General features: G+C 41.8%; 3 protein-coding genes and 1 non-coding gene across 8 annotated transcripts in view; 1 reads left to right on the forward strand and 3 right to left on the reverse strand.

Annotated features, from left to right (window-relative positions):
* The window catches only part of LOC139561843 (H(+)/Cl(-) exchange transporter 3-like), a 58030-nt gene extending 46258 nt beyond the window's left edge, over positions 1-11772 (reverse strand). The window contains exons 1-2 of one of the 4 annotated variants that reach the window (XM_071379152.1): positions 11487-11772; positions 5808-6000 (exon numbers count right to left, since the gene is read on the reverse strand). In XM_071379152.1, coding sequence (XP_071235253.1) covers positions 5808-5973 — 166 coding nt within the window. In that variant the 5' untranslated portion in view covers positions 5974-6000; positions 11487-11772. The remainder of the gene's footprint in view (positions 1-5807; positions 6001-11486) is intronic. The other 3 variants (XM_071379154.1, XM_071379155.1, XM_071379157.1) reach the window with 3 other exon arrangements.
* A 106-nt stretch (positions 11773-11878) lies between these two features.
* Positions 11879-14776, reverse strand: nit1 (nitrilase 1). Its single transcript, XM_071379162.1, has 6 exons — positions 14645-14776; positions 13936-14172; positions 13679-13782; positions 13434-13570; positions 13187-13312; positions 11879-12870 (listed from the first exon to the last, which is right to left on the reverse strand). The coding sequence occupies exons 1-6, from the start codon at positions 14740-14742 to the stop codon at positions 12601-12603; spliced, it is 972 nt and encodes a 323-aa protein (XP_071235263.1). The 5' UTR covers positions 14743-14776; the 3' UTR covers positions 11879-12600.
* Positions 14777-15015: 239 nt separating this feature from the next.
* pfdn2 (prefoldin subunit 2) lies at positions 15016-18642 on the forward strand. Of its 2 annotated transcripts, XM_071379164.1 has the most exons (5): positions 15067-15153; positions 15887-15931; positions 16215-16303; positions 16601-16724; positions 17333-18642. In XM_071379164.1, the coding sequence occupies exons 1-5, from the start codon at positions 15073-15075 to the stop codon at positions 17510-17512; spliced, it is 519 nt and encodes a 172-aa protein (XP_071235265.1). In that variant the 5' UTR covers positions 15067-15072; the 3' UTR covers positions 17513-18642. The 2 variants fall into 2 exon arrangements, with proteins under 2 accessions (XP_071235266.1, XP_071235265.1); XM_071379165.1 differs by lacking the exon at positions 15887-15931 and having other exon boundaries at positions 15016-15153.
* Positions 18643-19851: 1209 nt separating this feature from the next.
* trnas-gcu (transfer RNA serine (anticodon GCU)) lies at positions 19852-19933 on the reverse strand. The gene has a single exon. It is a non-coding gene; the product is annotated as a tRNA-Ser (tRNA).
* Positions 19934-22527: the final 2594 nt, after the last annotated feature.

A 22527-nucleotide genomic window follows, 5' to 3' on the forward strand; every position in this document is an offset into this window, starting at 1 on the left:
GAACTCATATGGCAGGCAAAAACCTGAGAATAAATCCAACCAGGAAGTGGGAAATCTGAGGTTTGTAGGTTTTCAAGTCTTTGCCTATCCAATATAAAGTGTCTATGGGGTCATATTGCACTTCCTAAGGCTTCCACTAGATGTCAACAGTCTTTAGAACCTTGTTTCAGGCTTCTACTGCGAAGGAGGAGAGAATAAGAGCCGTTTCAACCAGGTGTCTGGCAGAGTGCCATGAGCTCAGTCAGGTGCACGCCCGTGAGAGGTAGCTGCGTTCCTTTTCCTTTCTAAAGACAAAGGAGGTCTCCGGTTGAAACATTGAAGATTTATGTTAAAAACATCCTAAAGATTGATTCTATACATCGTATGACATGTTTCTACGAACTGTAATATAACTTTTTGACTTTTCGTCTGGCCTGCGCATCGTGAATTTGGAATTGTGAACTAAACGTGCGAACAAAAAGGAGGTATTTGGACATAAATGATGGACTTTATCGAACAAAACAAACATTTATTGTGGAACTGGGATTCCTGGGAGTGCATTCTGATGAAGATCATCAAAGGTAAGTGAATATTTATAATGCTATTTCTGACTTCTGTTGACTCCACAACATGGCGGGTATCTGTTTGGCTTGTTTTGGTCTATGAGCGCTGTACTCCGATTATTGCATGGTGTGCTTTTTCCGTAAAGCTTTTTTGAAATCTGACACAGCGGTTGCATTAAGGAGAAGTATATCTATAATTCCATGTATAACGCTTGTATTTTCATCAACATTTATGATGAGTATTTCTGTAAATTGATGTGGCTCTCTGCAAAATCACCAGATGTTTTGGAAGCAAAACATTACTGAACATAAACTGAGATGTTTGGATATAAATATGAACTTTATCGAACAAAACATACATGTATTGTGTAACATGAAGTCCTATGAGTGTCATCTGATGAAGATCAAAGGTTAGTGATTAATTTTATCTCTATTTCTTCTTTTTGTGACTCCTCTCTTTGGCTGGAAAAATGTCTGTGTTTTTCTGTGACTAGGTGCTGACTTAACATAATCGCAAGGTGTGCTTTCGTCGTAAAGCCTTTTTGAAATCAGACACTGTGGCTGGATTAACGAGAAGTTTATCTTTAAAATGGTGTGTGATACTTGTATGTTTGAGGAATTTTAATTATGAGATTTCTGTTTGAATTTGGCGCCCGGCAGTTTCACTGGCTGTTGTCAAATCGATCCCGTTAATGGGATTTGAGGCCAAAATAAGTTAACCCGGTCAAGTTCGGTTACTGTGCAATCCTCAGACACTCTAGAAGGCAACCAAACTTGTTTCAACATTCTACATTACGTATTGGCTACACAACATGTCAATTAGCCCATGAAGGTAAGCCATCATTACGCACCAATGAGACGAGCGTGTTCACTTGATTGAGTGTGTCATGGTCCAATGACCACCTATCGTTTTGAAACATAGCTAACTAGATAGCCAATGAGCTGGGCTTTACAGTAGTATGTGAACGCCCTTTGTACGACAAACAACCATCATGCTAGAGCTGTGGGCAACAGTGTTCATTCTCAAGGGGAAAGCAAACAGGACGCACAGTAGTTTACATTACACAGCGGTTCGTTATCTTCTACAAACCTTTCTCAAAACTGAAAAAGTAAACGGATGATCTCCGCATGTGTATTTCCCACCATAAAGCATGGAGTAAGGGGTGTTATGGTGTGCTTTGCTGGTGACACTGTGATTTATTTCAAATTCAAGGCACACTTAACCAGCATGGCTACCACAGCATTCTGCAGCGATATGCAATCCCATCTGGTTTGGGCTTAGTGGGACTGTCATTTGTTTTTCAACAGGACAATGACCCAACACACCTCCAGGCTGTGTAAGGGCTATTTTACCAAGGAGAATGATGGAGTGCTGCATCAGACGAGCTGGCCTTCACAATCCCCAGACTTCAACCAAATTGAGATGGTTTGGGATGAGTTAGACCGCAGAGTGAAGGAAAAGCAGTCAACAAGTTCTCAGCATATGTAGGAACTCCTTCAAGACTGTTGGAAAAGCATTCCAGGTTAAGCTGGTTGAGAGAATACCAAGTGTGCAAAGCTGTCATCAAGGCAAAGGGTGGCTATTTGAAGAATCTCAAATAAACAAATCAAAATATATTTTAACACTTTTTTGGTTACTACATGATTTCATGTGTTATTTCATAGTGTTGATGTCATCACTATTATTCTACAATGTAGAAAATAGTAAAAATAAAAGATAAACCCTTGAATGAGTAGGTGTTCTAAAACTTTTGACCGGTAGCGTGTATGTATGTATGCATGTATGTATAGAGCAACTACAGATTGCTCCTTTAAGTCTATCAAAAGTGTGCAAGTTTGAGCATGTGTCCATTAGGCCTATGGATTTTTTTATCAGCATGAATTAGATTTAGCAATAAAAGCCCAACTTTTATTCCATAGGCTTGGATCCGCATTATGCAGCAAGTACGCATGTTTCACTGGCTGTCCAGTGGTTTCAAAAACAATGATTGATAGGCAGCTTAAACTTCTTGAATTCAACCATTGTTTAGGTTCAAATACACATTTAGATTTGTGAAGAGCCATCCACATCAGCCACAATCCGTAAGGCGCAAATAGCTAAATGAGAGAGCAGCAGTGTGATTCACATCAGCGCTATGTAGATATTAGAGGTCGACCGATTATGATTTTTCAACGCCGATACCGATTATTGGAGGACCAAAAAAGCCGATAGCGATTAATCTAACAATTTTTTTTATTTTTTTGTAATTTTGACAATTACAACAATACTGAATGAACACTTATTTTAACTTAATATAATACATCAATAAAATCAATTTAGCCTCAAATAAATAATGAAACATGAACGCAAGAGAAGTGACACAATTTCACCTGGTTAATATTGCCTGCTAACCTGGATTTCTTTTAGCTAAATATGCAGGTTTAAAAATATATACTTCTGTGTATTGATTTTAAGAAAGGCATTGATGTTCATGGTTACTAGTTAATATTAACTAGGGAAATTGTGTCACTTCCCTTGCGTTCAGTGCAAGCAGAGTCAGGGTATATGCAGCAGTTTGGGCCACCTGGCTCCTTGTGAACTGTGTGAAGACCATTTCTTCCTAACAAAGACCGTAATTAATTTGCCAGATTTGTAAATAATTATGACATAACATTGAAGGTTGTGCAATGTAACAGCAATATTTAGACTTACCCCCCATTCTATAAAATACAGAACGGTTCCGTATTTCACTGAAAGAATAAACGTTTTGTTTTCAAAATGAGTTTCCGGATTTGACCATATTAATGACCTAAGGCTCGTATTTCTGTGTGTTTATTATAATTAAGTCTATGATTTGATATAGCAGTCTGACTGAGCGGTGGTAGGCAGCAACAGGCTCGTAAGCATTCATTCAAACAGCACTTTACTGCGTTTGCCAGCAGCTCTTAGCAATGCTTGATGCACAGCGCTGTTTATGACTTCAAGCCTATCAACTCACGAGATTAGGCTGGCAATACTATAGTGCCTATAAGAACATCCAATAGTCAAAGGTATATGAAATACAAATGGTACAGCGAGAGATAGTCGCCGCATCATAATTCCTATAATAACTACAACCTAAAACTTCTTAACTGGGAATATTGAAGACTCATGTTAAAAGGAACCACCAGCTTTCAAATGTTCTTGTGTTCTGAGCAAGGAACTTAAACGTTAGCTTTTTTTTTACATGGCACGTACTGCACTTTTACTTTCTTCTCCAACACTGTTTTTGCATTATTTAAACCAAATTGAACATATTTCATTATTTATTTGAGACTAAATTGATTTTATTTACGTATTATATTCGGATAAAATAAGTGTTAATTCAGTATTGTTTTAATGGTCATTATTACAAATATATAAAAAATAATAATGATAAATTGGCCGATTGAATTGGTATCGGCTTTTTTTGGTCCTCCAATAAAATCGGTATCGGCGTTGAAAAAAATCATAATCGGTCGACCTCTAATACCTCGTCAGTTGTACAACTGAATGCCTTCAACTGAAATGTGTCTTCCACATTTAACCACGCTGTAATCTGATTACAATATTTTTGCTGGTAACGTTTTCTAATCCATTACTCCCTAAACTTGACAGCTTCCTATTTCAATGTATGGCCTTTCTTTTGCATTTCAAAGATGATGCAACAAAAATCTAAATAGATTTTTTGTTTGTTTGTTTAATCTTTTACCAGATAGATCTATTGTGTTATATTCGCCTACATTAATTTCACATCTCATCAAACTTCAAAGTGTTTCCTTTCAAATAGTATCAAGAATATGCATATCCTTGCTTCAGGTCCTGAGCTACAGGCAGTTAGATTTGGGTATGTCATTTTAGGCAGAAATTGAGATGAAGGGTCCTATCCAGAAGAGGTTTAATACCGGTAATCCATTTATAATCCTTCTTTCAGACTCACATATTCAGTTCAGACGCACTTAAAATTGTCACACAAAAACCCTGAAATAAGTTCATGAGGTAGCTTAGCTTTCGATTCAATTTCACTTAAAAAGACCTTCAGATTGTGAATAGTAATTAGGGAAGCTTGCACTGTCACTGCAGCCAACTGTGACTTGTCATATTAAGGGAGTTGAGGGAGTCGTTTCTCTGTGATTTGTCATATTGAACATATCAGATAGGAGGGAGTTGTTTCTCTGGGACTTGTCATATTAAAACATCATAGCACAGATACACGAGGGAGTTGTTTCTCTGGGACTTGTCATATTAAAACATCATAGCACAGATACACGAGGGAGTTGTTTCTCTGGGACTTGTCATATTAAAACATCATAGCACAGATACACGAGGGAGTTGTTTCTCTGGGACTTGTCATATTAAAACATCATAGCACAGATACACGAGGGAGTTGTTTCTCTGGGACTTATCATATCAAGCATCATTTCAGATATGAGGGAGTTGTTTCTCTTTTGATCAGCTACTAGAACCCAAACCTAGAGCAGCAGCAGGAAGCCAGTGTAACTACGGTAACAAGACATGACTCAGCAAATCAAGCATCAGGCCAGCAGGCAGCAACAGGAAACAAGCAGGAAAACCTATAAAAGCAGCAAATAAGGTCAATAGCAGCACAACCATAAACACTGCAAAATGTAACGCCACAAGTCACGACCACAAAGTAAACAGGAAGTGAAGCACAATGAATAGAGTACTATATTAGCCCAGTCCTATGGCCGTTGTCATGCAAAAACATGTTTGTTGATCCGGGACCAGGCTAATATGGACTAGGCTGTAAGCATAAAACAAAAACAAGATGGCGGGTAAGCTTGCAACCACCAATCGCTGGTATGGAGATGAGACAGCAGGCAGGAGACATCTGATGGAGGATGGTTTGGGATCAGGTGGCATGGATGGATGGAGATGGTTATTGGGTGTATGTTGGGAGCTGAAACAAGGGGCGGGTATAAATCAACAGCACAGCAGCAGGCAGGGGCAGGGCAATATGTCACATCACAGCCAGGGTAGTGAGCGGCCCAACGGGCAAGGCAGCATTGAGTGGGATCATCAGTGCAGATTTGGCAAGCTGGCCAGGATACGAAGTACAGTCACAACAACACAGCTCACAACATCCATCCATGGATGGACCCACAGCTTCCGGCCTGGAACAGACCCTCTTTATCTGAACAAATCAGCCCAGCCAGACCCTCTCTCCGTTAGGAACAGCAACCCAGCGTCATGGGCGGTTGTGGGGGTCTGATGGCGTAGTCAGCAGCGATTAGCAGTGGGCCTACCTGGTGAGGTGGTGTCTCCATCCAGAAGGTTGTCATCCTCGGAGGTGTGGAAGTCCATGACAACCCCTGTGCCATCCAGCAGCTCCTCGTCGCTGCTGGCGCTGGTGATACTGTTGTAGCCGTTCCTGTAGTAGCCGTTCCTGTTGAAGAGCTGCTCCGACTCCATTTAGCTACGCGCTACACACGCAGTGGCCTGAGTGGAGAGAACACACACAAACTCAGATCACAGGGTAGGGCACTGTGGCGATGCCATTGTAGCTGACACACACACACACACACTCAGGCAGACAAGGAAGTCCACAGGCTGGCTGATTAGGAAGTTGGAACCAGAGGGCCGAGTCTGGTAAAGGTTTCTGTTTCAGATTAGGTCTGACTCCGAACCTGGTACCAACCTCAGTGCAGGGTTGTTTCTAGTTGGTGACGGAAGGAGGAAGGGGCGGAGGTCATTAGGAGACATGAGTGTGAGCCGTCAGACCCAGACATTTCATTATGCATCTATGCCCATGCATCACTATGCCCATGCATCTCATTACCTCCATCTGTCTGTTTGTCGGAGTGTGTGCTAGATAGGAGTGATGAGTCTGTATGCCCTGCATGTTGTGCACGACACCTCTCTGTCCCAATCTGAACTCTGTCTTTTTGTGTTTGTTCCTTTGTTTATATGGTCCCCCCTCAGATGGAGATATCGATTCCTATTTGAAATATTTATACCTCTCCAGTCCATCAGTTATGTGGGGCATTTTTGCTGCATCCGTTTTGTGGAAACATATGAATGCAAACAAAACATTTCTGTGTGGGAAGAACCAGCCAGGAGTGTGTGGTCCTATTTTTAGATTGGGGATTAGGATGAACAGAGTGACACACACATGAACAGGAGTGGATACATCCTGTCCACTGATGTGAAGCTGGCTTTGAACAACACTCCTAAAGCACAGTAACTTCACTATTGTGCCCCCTAGTGTTGGCAGGGGAAAACACCTTCCAGATCAGAAATAAAATCAAAATGTATTCATCACATGCTTGGTAAACAGCAGGTGTAGACGAACAGTGAAATGTTTAGTTACGGGCCCTTCCCAACAATGCAGAGAAAGAAAAGAGAAATAATATAAAAGTAATAATAGATACACAATGAGTAACGATAACTTGCCTATATACACGTGGAACCAGTACAGAGTCGAGATGCAGGGGTACTAGGTAAATATGTACATATAACTAGGAATAAAGTCACAGTTAATAAACAGTAGCAACAGTGTATGTGATGAGTTAGTAGAGAAACAGAGAGGAAGGGCTGATACACCAACATCTGACCTAGATCATCAAAGATAGTAGCTATCCTATCTGACTGAATAAGCAGGTTAATGATTCTTCGAAACAATGGTTTCTGGTCTAATGCAGCAAGATGTGATCTTTTTCCACTAGCTAGCCTATATGACTGTGAATACGCAGGTTAATGATTCTTCTAACAATGGTTTCTGGTCTTATCTAGCAAGACGTGATCTTTTTCCATGTGGTAAAACAAGCTAGGCCTATGATTTGAAATGGAAGCAGGTTGAGCTAACGATATGTTTAAATTTAATAGAACTATGTAGTGTATCATCTTCCCAACCAGACCCAGTGCAATGAAGAACTAAATTAATCCAAAAGTGAACCATATGAAATCAAAAGGCAGGCAGCAATTAATTTCATCTGTAGACGAGTCACCAAGTAACAGCCAGAGAGCCTGAGGGATAAAGTCTAGGTAGAGTAACTGACTATAGGCCTAATCCTCTATTAAATGTATTGTTCTGATAACTTATTTTAAGCTGGCAGTGGTATCACTGACTCTTCTGGGGAGATTAGATATAGTCTAGTATCCTCTCTCTTTAAACAGAAATTAAAATCTAATCAAATGTTATGTCACATGCTTTGTAAACAACAGGTGCAGACTAACAGTGAAATGCTTAATTACAGGCCCTTCCCAACAATGCAGAGAGAAAGAAAATAGAGAAATATTAGAATTTTTTTTTTTTTAAGTAATAAATACACAATGAGTAATGCTAACTTGGACATATACAGATGCAAGTCACAAACTCATTATGACAGGAAGAAAGAGTCAGAAGTCCTCCTAGGCCTAATCCAGATCATTTGCACTCATCAACATTCAACAGTGAAAGCAAAAGGACATGATAGTTTAACTGATGTCACTACAGCTCATGTTTCATTCAAGTATAATCATTGCAGACACACCTCTGTGAACACGTTGTGAGACAGACACACATCTTGCATCAACATTTTCTCATAGATGTCTATGGAGGAAGAAACACACCAGAGAGCCTACATTTCACTAGCCTGGTCCCAAAACCTTATATACAGTAACCTACTATTTTCTATTGTTGTCATGCCAATACACCAACAGTCTGGACCACTAGGCTAACAACTCCCTCTCACCTTGAATGAAGAAATCAATTTGAGCTGTATCAAATCAAAGCATGAAATTAAATTCTGTTTGTTTTAGACGCTAGTTGAGAGAATGCCAAGAGTGTGCAAAGCTGTCATCAAGGCAAAGGGTGGCTACTTTGAAGAATCTAAAATATATTTTGATTTGTTTAACAATTTTTGGGGTTACAAGATTCCATACATGTTATTTCATAGTTTTGATGTCGTCACTACTATTCTACAATGTAGAAAATTGTAAAAACAAAGAAAAACCCTTGAATGAGTGTGTGTTCATAATTTTGACTTGTACCGTATGACATATGTTAGTAATTTAAATCTTGTTACATTTTCACATGGAACTGTCTGTTCCTACCCAGTCTGGAGAGGCGCATGTTTGTTCCTCTCACCTTTTCACAAGGTTGAGGTAAAGTTGTGAACATTTTTGGTAAATTAAACAACCTTCAGGCTTCATTATCAACAGAGGGAAGGTTTTTAGTTTACAACAGCCCAATAAGAGCCAATAGTGAAATGAACATTCCCAGGGGAGTCTCAGAACCAGCCTAACATGACAAACCAATAGGGTATGAAATGATCAATCATAAATTGGCGAAGTATCTTTATAGACTTCAATCCAACAGATGTCAGGTACATGAAGTTGCCTACTGCACACTTATGCTAAGCTTTTGATCTCGTATCAGAACAAATACAGCATTACGTTAAAGTTGACAGGATGATGACTTTATAAAACAGCTACTAAAATGCAGTGATGGGGTCAATTCCATTTTAATTCGGAAAGTAAACCAAATTCCAATAAAAAAAATATTTATTGAAAAGCTGTGAAGATAATTGGAATTTCAGTGTTCTTCGTGAATTGACTGGAATTTAAATGGAACTGCCCCCAACCCTGCTACAATGGATAATTGTTCCTTATCAATTTTCACTCTGACATTTTAGAATGTGTGAGAGGAGTGAGGTGTGTAGAACACATGTGTTTGAATGGCAACAGCATTATTGCCATCTCCTACAACTTATAGAGTAGGAGAGAAAGCGGTCCTCTTCTGTCAGTAGTCAAGGAGCTAAGTGTTGCCAGGGGAGACTGTTGCTGGGATATGATTCAGCGTTTTGCCTGTCCCTCAGTGATATGATCACATCTCCTGTAAGGCATAGTCCCCACTGCCAACACTACAGGTTGACTTGACGCACCTCCAAACAAAATAAAAGCAATAACTTTTTTTTTTTTTTAACTACTATACCTCCCCTACCTACTGTAATAATCAAGGATATAGCCTTATAATGCAAAACTGTTCAATTGCAAGTTGTGAGAAACCTTAAATAAAATGTCAAGCGCTATAAGCTTGCATTATGCTGCATATTCTAGGAATCAGACCATAATGGTGAAGCACCCTCCTCAGACAGCGCTGCCTATCCCCAATCCCCAAGCAGAAAGTTTCAAAGGAAGACCTGGTACATCTCAAGAAAAATAGGAAGTGCTTACTTCGAGAGCTGATTCAACAAAAATGAAAAAGATGTAGGCTAGGCCTTCAGAAATATGCCACACCATCTAGAAGCAACAGGGCAGGAACTTGGGTTGTGACATTGTAGAAGTGAGAATTAAAAACGGATGATTCTTCTATAATATGTCAGCACTGTCATAGATGGAACACCAAATATGGACATGAATATTGTCTCTTAAATACTATGAATGCCACCCTGCACTTAAATAATATAAAGAGTACCAGCAGGCACCTATTTCAGTCCACTTCAAGCACAATGGACTCCAACTGGATGCTCTGGTCAAGAGCTCCAGAAGACTAACTTAATCATGCAGCACTGAAAAGACAAGTGTGGTTCCTGAGTTTATTAAGCAATAACATCCCATCATGCTAAGGGTCATGTATAAAAATTATGAGCAGGCCATTATTTTGCCTACCATGGCTATGCCCCCTTAGGATGACAATCCCCTCATCCACAGGGCACGAGTGGTCACTGAATGGTTTGATGAGCATGAAAACGATGTAAGCCATATGTCATGGCTGTCTCAGTCACCAACTGAACACTTACGGGAGATTCTGAAGCGGTGCCTGAGACAGCGTTTTCCACCCCCAATAAAACACCAAATGATGGAATTTCTTGCGGGAGAATATTGGAGGGATGCGACACCAGAGTTCCAGACACTTGTAGAATCTATGCCAAGGTGCATTGAATCTGTTCTGGCTCGTTGTGACCCAATTCCCCAATAGGACACTTTATGTTGGTGTTTCCTTTATTTTGGCAGTTACCTGTAGCTGCATGGGGCAAATGAATACGAGCAGAAACTAGAAAAAGACATCGACTTACCCTAAAAAAGCAAATTTTCACCCAAAGAAATTGTGAGTGAGGCCTGAGGTTCTTTCCTGTTGCTCACATGCAGAGGCCAATCTATGCCCCATACTCACCCTAGCATCATATTTTGCAGCATGTAAAACAAAGCTGACACATTCCATTCATATAGTTATGGTTTGGTAATAATCACGTGATACATAGGACAATGCATGGGTGAAAAGGAAGGAAAAATAAATATCCATATGCAATACCTCCATATAGATTTATGCCATAACATCTGCATGCAATACAAACTATATGTATCTATGTTTTACTGTGTAAGCTACCTGGCCACTAAATAAGCATGAAAATACCAAGTTCCACTGCAACTACAGTATCTGTCATCACGCGCCTTTCTGATATATCATGCCATGGGGGTGCTATGACATTTTTTAAAAGCTAGGTCAGCAGTGTTTCTGGATGATACAACAAATGTTATAACTTACAATGACATCATCCTAAATGTCACATAAAAGATGCAGCCAGCTAGTTAGAACCACAAATAAGTACGATTTATCTGCGAATAACTGTCTCGTAGTATGATATAAAAGCCAACTAGAATTTTGCTAACAAACAAGCTACGACTGGCAGGGGCTCGAGCGCTCCTTCATAACATCAGTTGGTTAAGGGGGGGCCTGATCGATTTTGATGCAACTCCACCATTTGGCATGATGAATTTCACAAAGCGATTTCTTATTATATGCATAACTGACCTGTCAAACTTCTCTATAAATGCATCATATGCTGAATATGTGCAACATCATTATGGTGAAAATGATTTAAAAAATAATGCATGGAGAGATGAGCAACCTGTATTCACAGTTAAAATTGCCAACGGTAGTTACGATAGTGTGTAAAATATAACCTCATCACACCGCGGTGTGCACCAGCAACATACTTTACCTTTGCAATCTCTATTCCACCCGGGACATACCGAATCATCCTTTTCTTGAGTAAAAACGGAGAGTTTTTACTAAAATATATTTGACATTCTCCCCATGTTTTTTTGTCCCGTTCCTGTGGGTCGTCACTAGTTAATACATACATAAAGTAATAAACCCCGCCTATTTCTACAATTTCGATTAGATTTTTTAAAACCTAACCGTAACCACACTGCTAACCTTATGACTAATCCTAACGTTAAATTAAGACCAAAAGTTATTTTTTGTTTTCATGATATTAACGACTTTGTGGCTGTACTGTCTAGTGGGGGGGGGAAATCCTGTACCAGTGACGTTAACATCCGGTTTCTTGATCGCCCGCCGTCGTAAGGAGCGAGAGAAGAAGCAAAGAGGCTGGATTTGACATTATTATTAAAATGTTTCATCAAGTACAATAAAACATTATACATTAAAAGCCAAAACTATGACATTGGATTGGGAATAGTCAGAGTGCAATGTTTAGATTTGAAGTCAAACAAGTTCATATGACACATTTCTTGCAACAAAGGATTTTTGACCTATATAATACATGTATTATTAAACAGATTCTTTCATCCATGTCCTCATTTAATCCGTCATAACAAACACATACAGTGCTTCATTGGAAACCCCCATGCATTTGGTAAGAGAGGAATATCTTCTGGTCATGGCTAACATTGGAGTGTGGCTAGAAAATCTAGTTTCTCTTATTTGAAAGGTCAAAAAGCCAGAAAGTCGATCACATCTTTAAAAGATTGGGAACTTCTTGATTACAGCATCGATAATAAATTTGCGGGGGAAAAAAGAAGTGTAAAAGACTCATACCAATATCACCATCTACTGGTTGTATACAGCATACCAACGTTGACATCATTAACATGGTAAATCTGCTCTTCCAGTGTTTTTTGCTGATAGGAACGTGCTTAGTCCCAATTCTCCACCCTCTTCCCTGAAATTTGCTTGTACCCCAAAAATGATAGGATTGGTGTAATAGCCACATGCTTACACAAATCCTATGCTGTTAAATCTATGTGGGGGAGTGCCCAAGTGTACACTTCAAGAAAAAGCGTGGAGAATTAGGACACACACTTTGATTGTCAGTCCTTTCCACCCAAACTGTAGTAGAAGCTAGTGTCTCTGCGATGTTGCTGCACAGGCATGTTTCTCTGTGTGTCCCTGAGCTTCTCCAAGTCGATCTCCAGCAGAGCCATGCCTGTGTTCTCTCCTCCACAGTCCCCCATCACCACCCCCCAGGGGTCCACAGCCAGGGCGTGGCCGTACGACGAACGCTTCTCATGGTGACTGCCCACTTGGGCTGCGGCAAGGACAAAGCACTGGGTCTCAATGGCCCTGGCGCGAAGCAACACCTGCAGTTAGAAGAGCAGCGTGTTTTATATTGGTCCACATTCTTCAATACTGGTGCTGAAGAGTAGGATCCACAGGGATTCTAGCCCAGTACTAAGGCACCTGAATCAACTAATGAAGTTTCTGATTTGATTCAGGTGTGTAAGTATTGGACTGGAACAAAAGCCTGCTAACCCTGTGGGTCCCCAGGACCATGTTCGAACAACACTGTTATAACTTGTATTAAAACATAGAAACAGCAGTGCTTGAAATAGTAGCTAGTATAAATTATAGTACAAGACAGAGGAAGATGTGTGTTTCTGCAAAAATCTATCCCACCTCCCAATGAGCAGCACCTGTGGCCACAGTAAACGCTGACGGGTAGGTGAGAATCTCCGCCCCCTGTCGCAGCAGAGCCAATGACAGCTCAGGGAACCTCAGGTCATAACAGATACCCAGTCCCACCTGGAACACAATACAGTGACAGAATACTGGGGTGGTAGATCTAAGAATCTGGTGTACAAAGATGGAGGTTAGTTGCAATAACAATTCAATGAGAGCAGGATTGGTGGAATCATAGAATGACCTTGCCAATGGGAGTTTGGACTGGAGGAATGAGACTGGATCCAGGTATGGTGAAGGCACTCTCTTTTAAGGACACACCTCTTCCTGGCAGCTCCACATCAAACAAGTGGGACTTCCTGTATACGGACACTATATCACCTGTAGGGTTAAGTGAAAGTGTCAGCACTTCAGTGTGTGTGTGTGTGTGTGTGTGTGTGTGTGTGTGTGTGTGTGTGTGTGTGTGTGTGTGTGTGTGTGTGTTCATACCCTTTTCATTTATGATGATGTGACTGTTGTAGATTCGCCTGTCCGCCTCCCAGTCATGCCCTCTCTCATGAAACCCTCCAAGAGAGAGCCACACGCTCAGCTTCCTAAGAAAGGACAGATGTGGATTAACTGCAAAAACACTAATCAATAACAGAACAAGATGAGATGAAGTCCCCCATTCACGAATTGTTATTAGACTAGGATGCAATAGAAATGAATAGAATAGACAACCACACTGAGTAGCTAGTAGTACTCACTTGGCGAGCAGTGTATAGCGTGAGATAATGTCTCCCGTTAGCCTCTCAGACAGATTCAGGGTCTCCTCTCGACTAGAGCCGATGTAGTCAAACCCCTCAGGTAGGAAAACCATGCTGGCTCCACCCTCTTTTGCCGCCTGCACCAATCGCTTGCAGGCAGTGAAGTTGGCCTCCTTATCAGGGGTTGCGGTCACCTGGCACACCGCTGCCACTGGATGAGGCGATGATGATGACATCCTGGAAAGAAAGACACTTGAGTTTAGATTAAGTCGGGGCGGCAGGTAGCCTAGTGGTTAGAGCATTGGGCCAGTAACCGAAAGGTTATTAGATCAAATCCCAGAGCTGACAAGGTAAAAATCTGTCATTCTGCCCCGGAACAAGGCAGTTAACCCACTGTTCCTAGGCCAACATTGTAAATAAGAGTTTGTTCATAACTGACTTGCATAGTTTAAAAAAAGTCAAGCATCTAAAGGGTTAATATTAGTGTAAGAGGTCAAAAATGTGGCTAGTTATAATAGCTGAACATTACTAATTGACCTACATTCACAAGTCAGTGACACCTTGACAGAAAATGAATTAAAGGCATTACGTTTTCATTTTAGAATAACCAATTCACCCCTATTGCCCCCCAAAAATGGGCTATGGTAACAGACGCATGCATTGTAAACAACTTTCAGCTGTCAGTTAAAAGGTTGACTGGTGTCGTTACCTTTGATGCACCCCAATGCAGCTCGAGCCCCAAGACGAATGACAGTCCAGTAAATGTTTCACCTGAGTTCTTCTTAAACTGCACCTGAGCACGAACATTGGCTTGACGCAAGTGTCAAAACAAATCTGTCTGTATCCAACTGAGCAACACCAGATAAGTCTCTTCTTTGCTCGTGCTGTACTTTGGACTTGTTTTAATTTCAAGTTAATGCAAAATCCAGTCAGTAAAGTATCTTAACATCAACAATGTAACTACCTACTGCATGCGTTGTGTTTGCGGCGCCAAATTGCACGACTACGAGACAAGCTAGTACAACATTCTTCATGTGTTGTTTTGATTACGGTTTTCCTAACAGGCAATCACATGAGACAGCTCAAGATAGTCAGCCTTGGGCCCTCAGCCCCCACCACTAGCGACACCCTTCCAAGATGGCAGCGAACAGTAGCAACACGGTTAGCAAACCCAGCAACATTATCGGGGGGAAACAATCAGGGCCGTCGGCCGAGCAGGTATCCCCACTTTCCTTTAAATCCTTAATTGTCAGAATATTCATGTGTTGTTAGCAAATGCTTTTTAATAGTTGCGGACTTTGAGATACAAACCCGGACTTGCCAGTCACGCATCTGGCTAGCTAACGTTAGCAAGCTAGCTATCTAGCTCGCTCCCATCGTCTGCTTCTTACTAGTGTTTTCCTCAAAACTGATATTTTATGATTTAGAGGCCAAGTCTGATATCAGTCGTAATCACAATACCTCAAAGCAAATGCTTTTTAATAGTTGCGGACTTTGAGATACAAACCCGGACTTGCCAGTCACGCATCTGGCTAGCTAACGTTAGCAAGCTAGCTATCTAGCTCGCTCCCATCGTCTGCTTCTTACTAGTTTCCTCAAAACTGATATTTTATGATTTAGAGGCCAAGTCTGATATCAGTCGTATTCACAATACCTCATTGCGTTTATAATCATTTTAGCTAACTGCAATCTGTTAGCCCGGCTAGGTTTCTATCAGTATTCATTAAGATACTCAGGCGAATTGCAAGGAAGGGATTGGTTGTGCTGTCGAGCAGATGAGAAACTATTTCTGCCTGTCACTGTTCGTGCTATTAGCGTCGCTCTCCCTTGCCAACCAGTGGCATACAGAACCGCATTAGTAATACAGCCAGTTTGACAAATCACAAATAAACGACTATTGTATTTACTTGTAGCTAATCAATAACTGGTCTAATAATATTTCCTTTTCCAGGTAGGCCTATATAACGAGGCTTTTTGCAACTTTGTTCAATCCAATGTAAGTTCAGAAATCTGTGTGTATTGTGGCTGCCCTGAGTTGGTAGAGCATGGTGCTTGCAACGCTAGGATCATGGGTTCGACTCCCACTAGGGACCCGGATACGAAAATGTATGTATGCATGCACTACTGTAAGAGAGCTTTGACACCGACTAAAGTTGTTGCCCACGCAGGCCTTCCCGCAGGTCACCAGATTTTTCAGTCACTTTGTATAAAAGGGTTTGCTGAAGGGCATATTATAATGAGAGAATGTTTAAATGTGATGCATTTGGTGTGTTCAAAAGGTTGTGGCTGCATTCCAGAGGATGCGCTCAGAACAGCGCAGCATGGCCTCCAAGGCTGCAGAGCTGGAGATGGAGATCAACGAGCACAGGTAACTACAGTACTAGTTACCGCTCCTATTTCACTCACTGTTCACTTCTGTTGACTTAACTATGGACTTGGCCACAGAGAGGAATAATCTTTGATCGGTCTGTAAGGTGTTAGAGATGAGAGATTTGGACACTGTGGGGTGAATCAAGTCTTCCCTGGATTCCTCATTTCCTCTCTCCTCGCCTCCCTCTCAAAATGCATTGGAGGAAAAGGTCCGACGGGAGGAGCCTCATGTCTTAACTTTTTGATATTCACTCTTATTACATTCCTCTCACAACTTCCCTCTTTTTTTTCTCAGCCTAGTCATCGAGACCCTAAAAGATGTGGATCCAACCAGGAAGTGCTTCCGACTGGTGGGCGGGGTGCTCGTGGAGAGGACGGTTAAGGAAGTCTTACCAGCTCTGGGAAGCAATAAAGAACAGGTAAGCTTTCGCTTTTGTTTGCTTGCTCTTTGGGGTATAATCCGGGGTTGCTGTAAAGCACTTTGTAATGACTGCTGTTGTAAAAAGGGCTGCCTAAAATAAGATTGCTTGATGAGAAGAAACCATTATTATATCAACTGTCAGTATGTACATGATGTGGTGGCCATGAGCATAGTCGGACTGGGGAAGAAAACCTCTAACCTTCTGGTTCCAAAGTACTCCAGCCACACTACAGTCCAAACACTCCAGTCGCATAACGTTCCCAAGGGGGCAAACTCACTTGGAAGTGTTTTTAATAAAGAAAAAGCACTAGAGCAACTGACGGCCGAGTGTACTTAAAAACAGTAGGTGGCCGTCCTATCGCCTCCGACAGAATGCTGGCCATTACTTTATTTTCATTTTCTGACAATTCTACATGTTAAATCACTACCGTTCATCGACACCCAGCACATAATCAACTGCACACGATCAACGTTAATTATGGTGCGTCTTTGCTTTAGCATAATTACCAAGGCTATAGGTTGTTGCAATACTATCTTGTAAAACTAAATCACTGCTGATCATGCATCATGATTATCATTCTGCTGTCCCCTCTCTTTTCCTTACAGATATCAAAGATTGTAGAGTCCCTCAACACACAGATGCAGACAAAAGGCCGGGAGCTCACGGAGTATCGGGAAAAATACAATATCCGATTGGTGGGAGAAGGAGAGGAAGGACAGGGCAAATCGGCAGCTACCTCCAATGGGGGCGGGTCTAAAGGCGGTGCCGGCATTCTAGTTTCATAGCTTTGTGTGTAGAGACTTTAGTACGATAGGAAATTGTGCGGAATGCCATCGAGCATCGAGTCAGCACAGATCCTGGAAAGCATTTCAAAGGCAGAGTTTGACGTGTGTCTTGCATGAAATAAATTATATAATAAACCAATGTCACAAGGGCCAGATTATCCAGAACATTCAATTCAGATCAATGTGATCCCTTTTCACCTACAGTTCAACAAAACTTAAACCAACATTTCACTTACACTCTGGTTTAATTACAAGCCTTTCGCCTTTTACTCGAGACAGTGTTTCATCAAAATCTTACGGGATAATTGTTGTAAAAGACATGCCTTCTTGATGACCATATATTGATTTTAAGTTTATTTATACTCTATTGTCAGTCATATTTCAATGTATATTATGATCCTGTTGTTGGGGGCTCTGTTTTTGAGAGGTTTGTCTCTGGCATGCTGTAAAATAATGCTTGCAAAAGGAATGACAATCTGATTGGTAAAACACTATTCATAACAACACACTGTATCATTTCAATCTTTCTTGAAGGTGCACTGTGCAGAAATCGCTCCGCCATTTCCTCATTGCAAAAATTCTAGTAGTTCTCCTAGTTTCAGTTTGTGACAAAACAAGCAAGTGTAGAAAATCATTGTACCATCTAAACCGCTGTGAAATATATTTTTCCATAACCAAAATATTGTATTTCCAGCTGTTGGAAGCTGGTGTACAAAACCTAAATTAAAAGATGCAAAAAATGAAACTTAAGATCAGGGAGCATAGAAATTGCGCGCACAGAACAGATTTACTGCTTCTTAGACTTGCGTTCAATGATAATGACAGATCTATAACTCACATTTCTATGTGCATTTGAGGGGGGAAAAACAGTGTGCCCAGAGTATCTGGATAATGTAAATCAGCGTCCCAAACGGCAGCCTGTTCCCTATATAGTGCACTACTTTTGCTGAGGGTGCCATTTCAGACACGTCCAGTTTCTGACAGCTAATGTATTGGTATAGTCTTAAGTTCCCCCAAAGTATCTGAAGCACACAGCCCTAGACTACATTATCTATCACCATGTAGTTGTGTGGAGAAAATTCGTTTTTTTGTGAATGTTTAGGAATAAAAATAAATACATGTAAACATGGTTTCTGATGTCTGCTGCTTTTTGCTGTATATGCGTAATATGTCATATTATACAATCAGTTTGCTGGTGGTATAAGGGATTTGCGTCAATTCAAATCTGGTATCAGGACAAAATGTGATTCAGAGTCACCGAATATACTTTAGGTATTTTTATTAAACTCAAGCGATAAATGGTAACTGCAATTTTTGTATATACGGGTTCTCTGTATCACCTCTGCAGGGCAGAACAGAGAACTGGCAGGATGTAAGTAAACAGCTGTTCTTATACGGTGATAGACGTAGTTCCAACCCGTCTGTTGGCCTATCACAGTAGAGGCTGAGCATAGTTTAAACTTTGCTCAGCCTATCGCCGGCACTCAGACTGGTCCCAGCCTCTTGGCGCTCCTTGGTGTCCGGCGCTGTTGCTGTGTAAATTACGCTCCCACACCCTGGAGACTGAGGTCAGACAGTTCTGTAACATTGTTTGAGCTATTTGCACCTGCATAGAAAGGATACTGTCCTCGCTCAAGGTTAACCACAGCTTCTCAGCACACTATCTGGGGCACAATGTTACTTTCAGCACAGACACCCAGGCGCCCAGGCTAACAGTTGCTAATATTATATCACATGTGATGTAGTATTGGGTTATAGTGCAATAAACACAGATCCTCACAGTGGTCACTGTTTACAGCGTCTTTAGCAAGCCGCCAGGAGTCTCGTTCTACTGTGGACAAATACCTGAAAGACCACATGAAACAAACCTGGACAACATCTGCCGATACACTAGTCTTAGAACAGAGGACCTACCAGCTGTCATGAACAGAGCTATGGCATGCCATCCCCGGGCGCAAGTAAACTATACAGTACCTGAACCAGTACCTGTTAGAAGGGTGCGTTAACGAGGTTCATACAGTGCCCACACAAATAAGGTTTGGATTGTGTGTCCAGGGTAGGTGATGGAACTGTACACAGGAACATGAACATGCTCTTGGTACTGTGTATATAATCCATAATTCATACATCTATCACAATTTAGTGAAGTAAATAGTTTGGCTATACTTATTCGCAACATATGTTTTAATGTAACGTTAGAATAGTTTCATAGGAGGCAAAGGCACTGGTGGTTTTGACCAAGATAGTCTTCATTTCTACACACACGGATAAGGATTATTTGGCAGATAGTGTTCAAGCTAGTTACAGCACTACTATTCGTGAGATGGGAAAATATATGCCGACGAGGATGGGATTCGAACCCACGCGTGCAGAGCACAATGGATTAGCAGTCCATCGCCTTAACCACTCGGCCACCTCGTCCTCTACGTTTACAGATGAAGCAAAAATACAATTTATCTCAAATCCACGACAAATCAGTGTTTATTATTTATTAATTTTGCTATATTGGTTTATCATATTCAAAATATCATTTTCATAAAAGTGCTAGCTAGCCGCACAGCATATTTGAACGTCCAGCTGTTTGCTACGAACACAATAAATGCTCCATATGTCAAATATGCCCTTCTATTCTAGGGTTTGTGGTAATATGAAAAGCGCATAGACATGCGCCACAACATCACAGGTGCCCCTACTCCAAATGCCGGAGGATTTGAGCAGGCTTCGAGTCTGAGCTTGAGGCTAGCGATCAATCTTTGATTTTTTTTAAACAATCAAACTTTACTCGGCACGGCTGTGCTGAGATTGAGTCAGAGATGGTAGGAGATAGTGATGGATAAGAAAGTGAAGCATAGTGGTACGAATGTAGGAGGGAGTAAGACAAGTAAAGTGGGATAGAAAGGGAGTAGGGGTTTGAAGGGGAGCGAGAAGTCTATGGAGGCAGAAAAGGAAGTTTGAGGATAGCAACATAGTTTCCAACGCTAGCGGCAGTTCGGAGGTAGAAAGTGCCGAGGAAGGACAAGATAAGTCGCGAGGGAAGCACGGAGGTGAGAACCATGAAGTGATTCTGAAGTTTAGGGAGGAAGGAGGAGTTGGGGCGATGAGTCCGATAAGGTTGATGGCTGCAAAGAGTTGATTGGGGAAGTTGTCAATGCTAAAGTGTTAAGAGATGGGAACTTGTTGGTATTCTGTAAGGACATGGCGCAGAGGGAAAACGCTCTGAGTGAAGCAAATAGGGAAGTGTAAAGTGGTGTCGAGCAGCTGGACTGATCAAGCAGGGAAGCGGTGGATTAAAGGGGTGATATCAGGAGTGCCTGTGAGTGTTAGCACTAAAGAGGTACAATTTGAGAGGAGGTGTTCTAGTGTGTTCAAAGATTGCAAGCAACAAGTGGTGGAGTTAGGGTAGATAGCATGTCTATTCTGTTACACTTCAAGGACCAGGTACTGCCAAATAAAGTAATCATAGGATATATGAGTTATTGTGTAAGGGCTTATGTACCAAAGCCTTTAAGATGTTCTAACTGCCAGAGGTTTGGGCATGTGGCAACAGTATGTAAAGAGAAAAAGACATGTGGAGGGAAGTGTGGGGATGGTGTACAACCAAAGTGCAGAGATGTAGGGGGAGGGGGGTGATGTGCCACCTTCAAAAAACAAGTACTTCACTATAGTATGCTAGGCAGAGGTATTAAACAGGAATATGTGGTGGTGGAGGGGTGCTAGTGGTAGTGAACTACTAAAATCCCTGTCAGATATTGGACCTGGAAGTGCTGAAGAGGGTGGAGGGCCAGGATAGAAGTAATGTGGTGTGGGGATTTTAATGGGGGGGGGCAAATTGATGGAAATGGCCGAGTAATGGAAAATCTAATAGAAATTAAAGGTCTGCTGTGCCTGAATGATGGCCGAGGGACCAGGATTGATGTAGCCACAGGGAAAGACTCTACCTTGGACCTCACTCTGGTATCTAGTGCGATGGCAGGAATCTGTGAGTGGGGGGTATGGGAGGAGTCAACAGTAGGGAGTGATCATTACCCCAAAGTATGCACAGTAGGCTGGAGGGAGGAGGAGGTGTCAGTGGATGGAGTTGGCAGGTGGGTGTTTGGAAGGGCAAAGTGGGATCAGTTTCAGGAGCTGAGTGAGCAGGTGATGGCTCAGGTGGATATAAGAGGGGATGTGGATAGTATGAATAACAGGGTGAGAACAGTGTTAGTGGGGGCAGCTACTGAGGCTACACCTAAGAGTTCAGGGAGGTGGAGGAAAGCAGTCCCATGGTGGACAGAAGAGTGTGACAATGGTGAGGAGTAGGAACAGGGCATTTAGAGTACTGAAAAGGATGCATAACTTCCAACATCTGATTCAGTATTATCAGGCCCTGGTGAGGAGAACTATCCGTCAGGCAAAGAGGTCATGTTGGTGTCGGTTCTGTGACACCATTGGAAGGGTGACACCTGTGGGATATGATGAGTGGGAAGGGTGTGGCAGTAACAGATGAGAAAGCAGAGATGATGGCCAAATTATTTGTCCAAGTGCATAGCTTGGCAAATTTGTCAGAGGGGCAGAGGGAGAATGAGAGAGGAGCATCCTGGAGCGCTGGCTAGGAGGGAGGAAGTTAATGATGCGTTGAATGCACCATTTACCATGGCAGAGGTGAAAAGGGCAATAGGTAAGGCTGGGTTAACTAGAGTGTGGGAGGAGGGGAAACTACCAGGCAGTTGGAAGGAGGCAGTAGTGGTACCAATCTGGAAGCCAGGGAAGGACCCAACGAGGCCAACAAGCTATCGGCCAATAGCTTTAACATCACATGTATGTAAGATTATGGAACGTATGATTATGATTGATTACCTTACTTCCTGGAGAGCAGGGGGCTAGTATCGCCACATCAGAGTGGGTTCAGGAATGGTAGGGGACCCAGTGCTCTGCTTAGAAGCAGAGGTCAGGAAGTCTCAGGTGAACAAGGAGACTGTTGTAGCTGTCTTTTTTGATGTGGAGAAGGCGTATGATGTGGAAGGAGGGGTTGTTAA

Source organism: Salvelinus alpinus, chromosome 31 (assembly GCF_045679555.1).
Source record: "Salvelinus alpinus chromosome 31, SLU_Salpinus.1, whole genome shotgun sequence".
Taxonomy (NCBI): domain Eukaryota; kingdom Metazoa; phylum Chordata; class Actinopteri; order Salmoniformes; family Salmonidae; genus Salvelinus; species Salvelinus alpinus.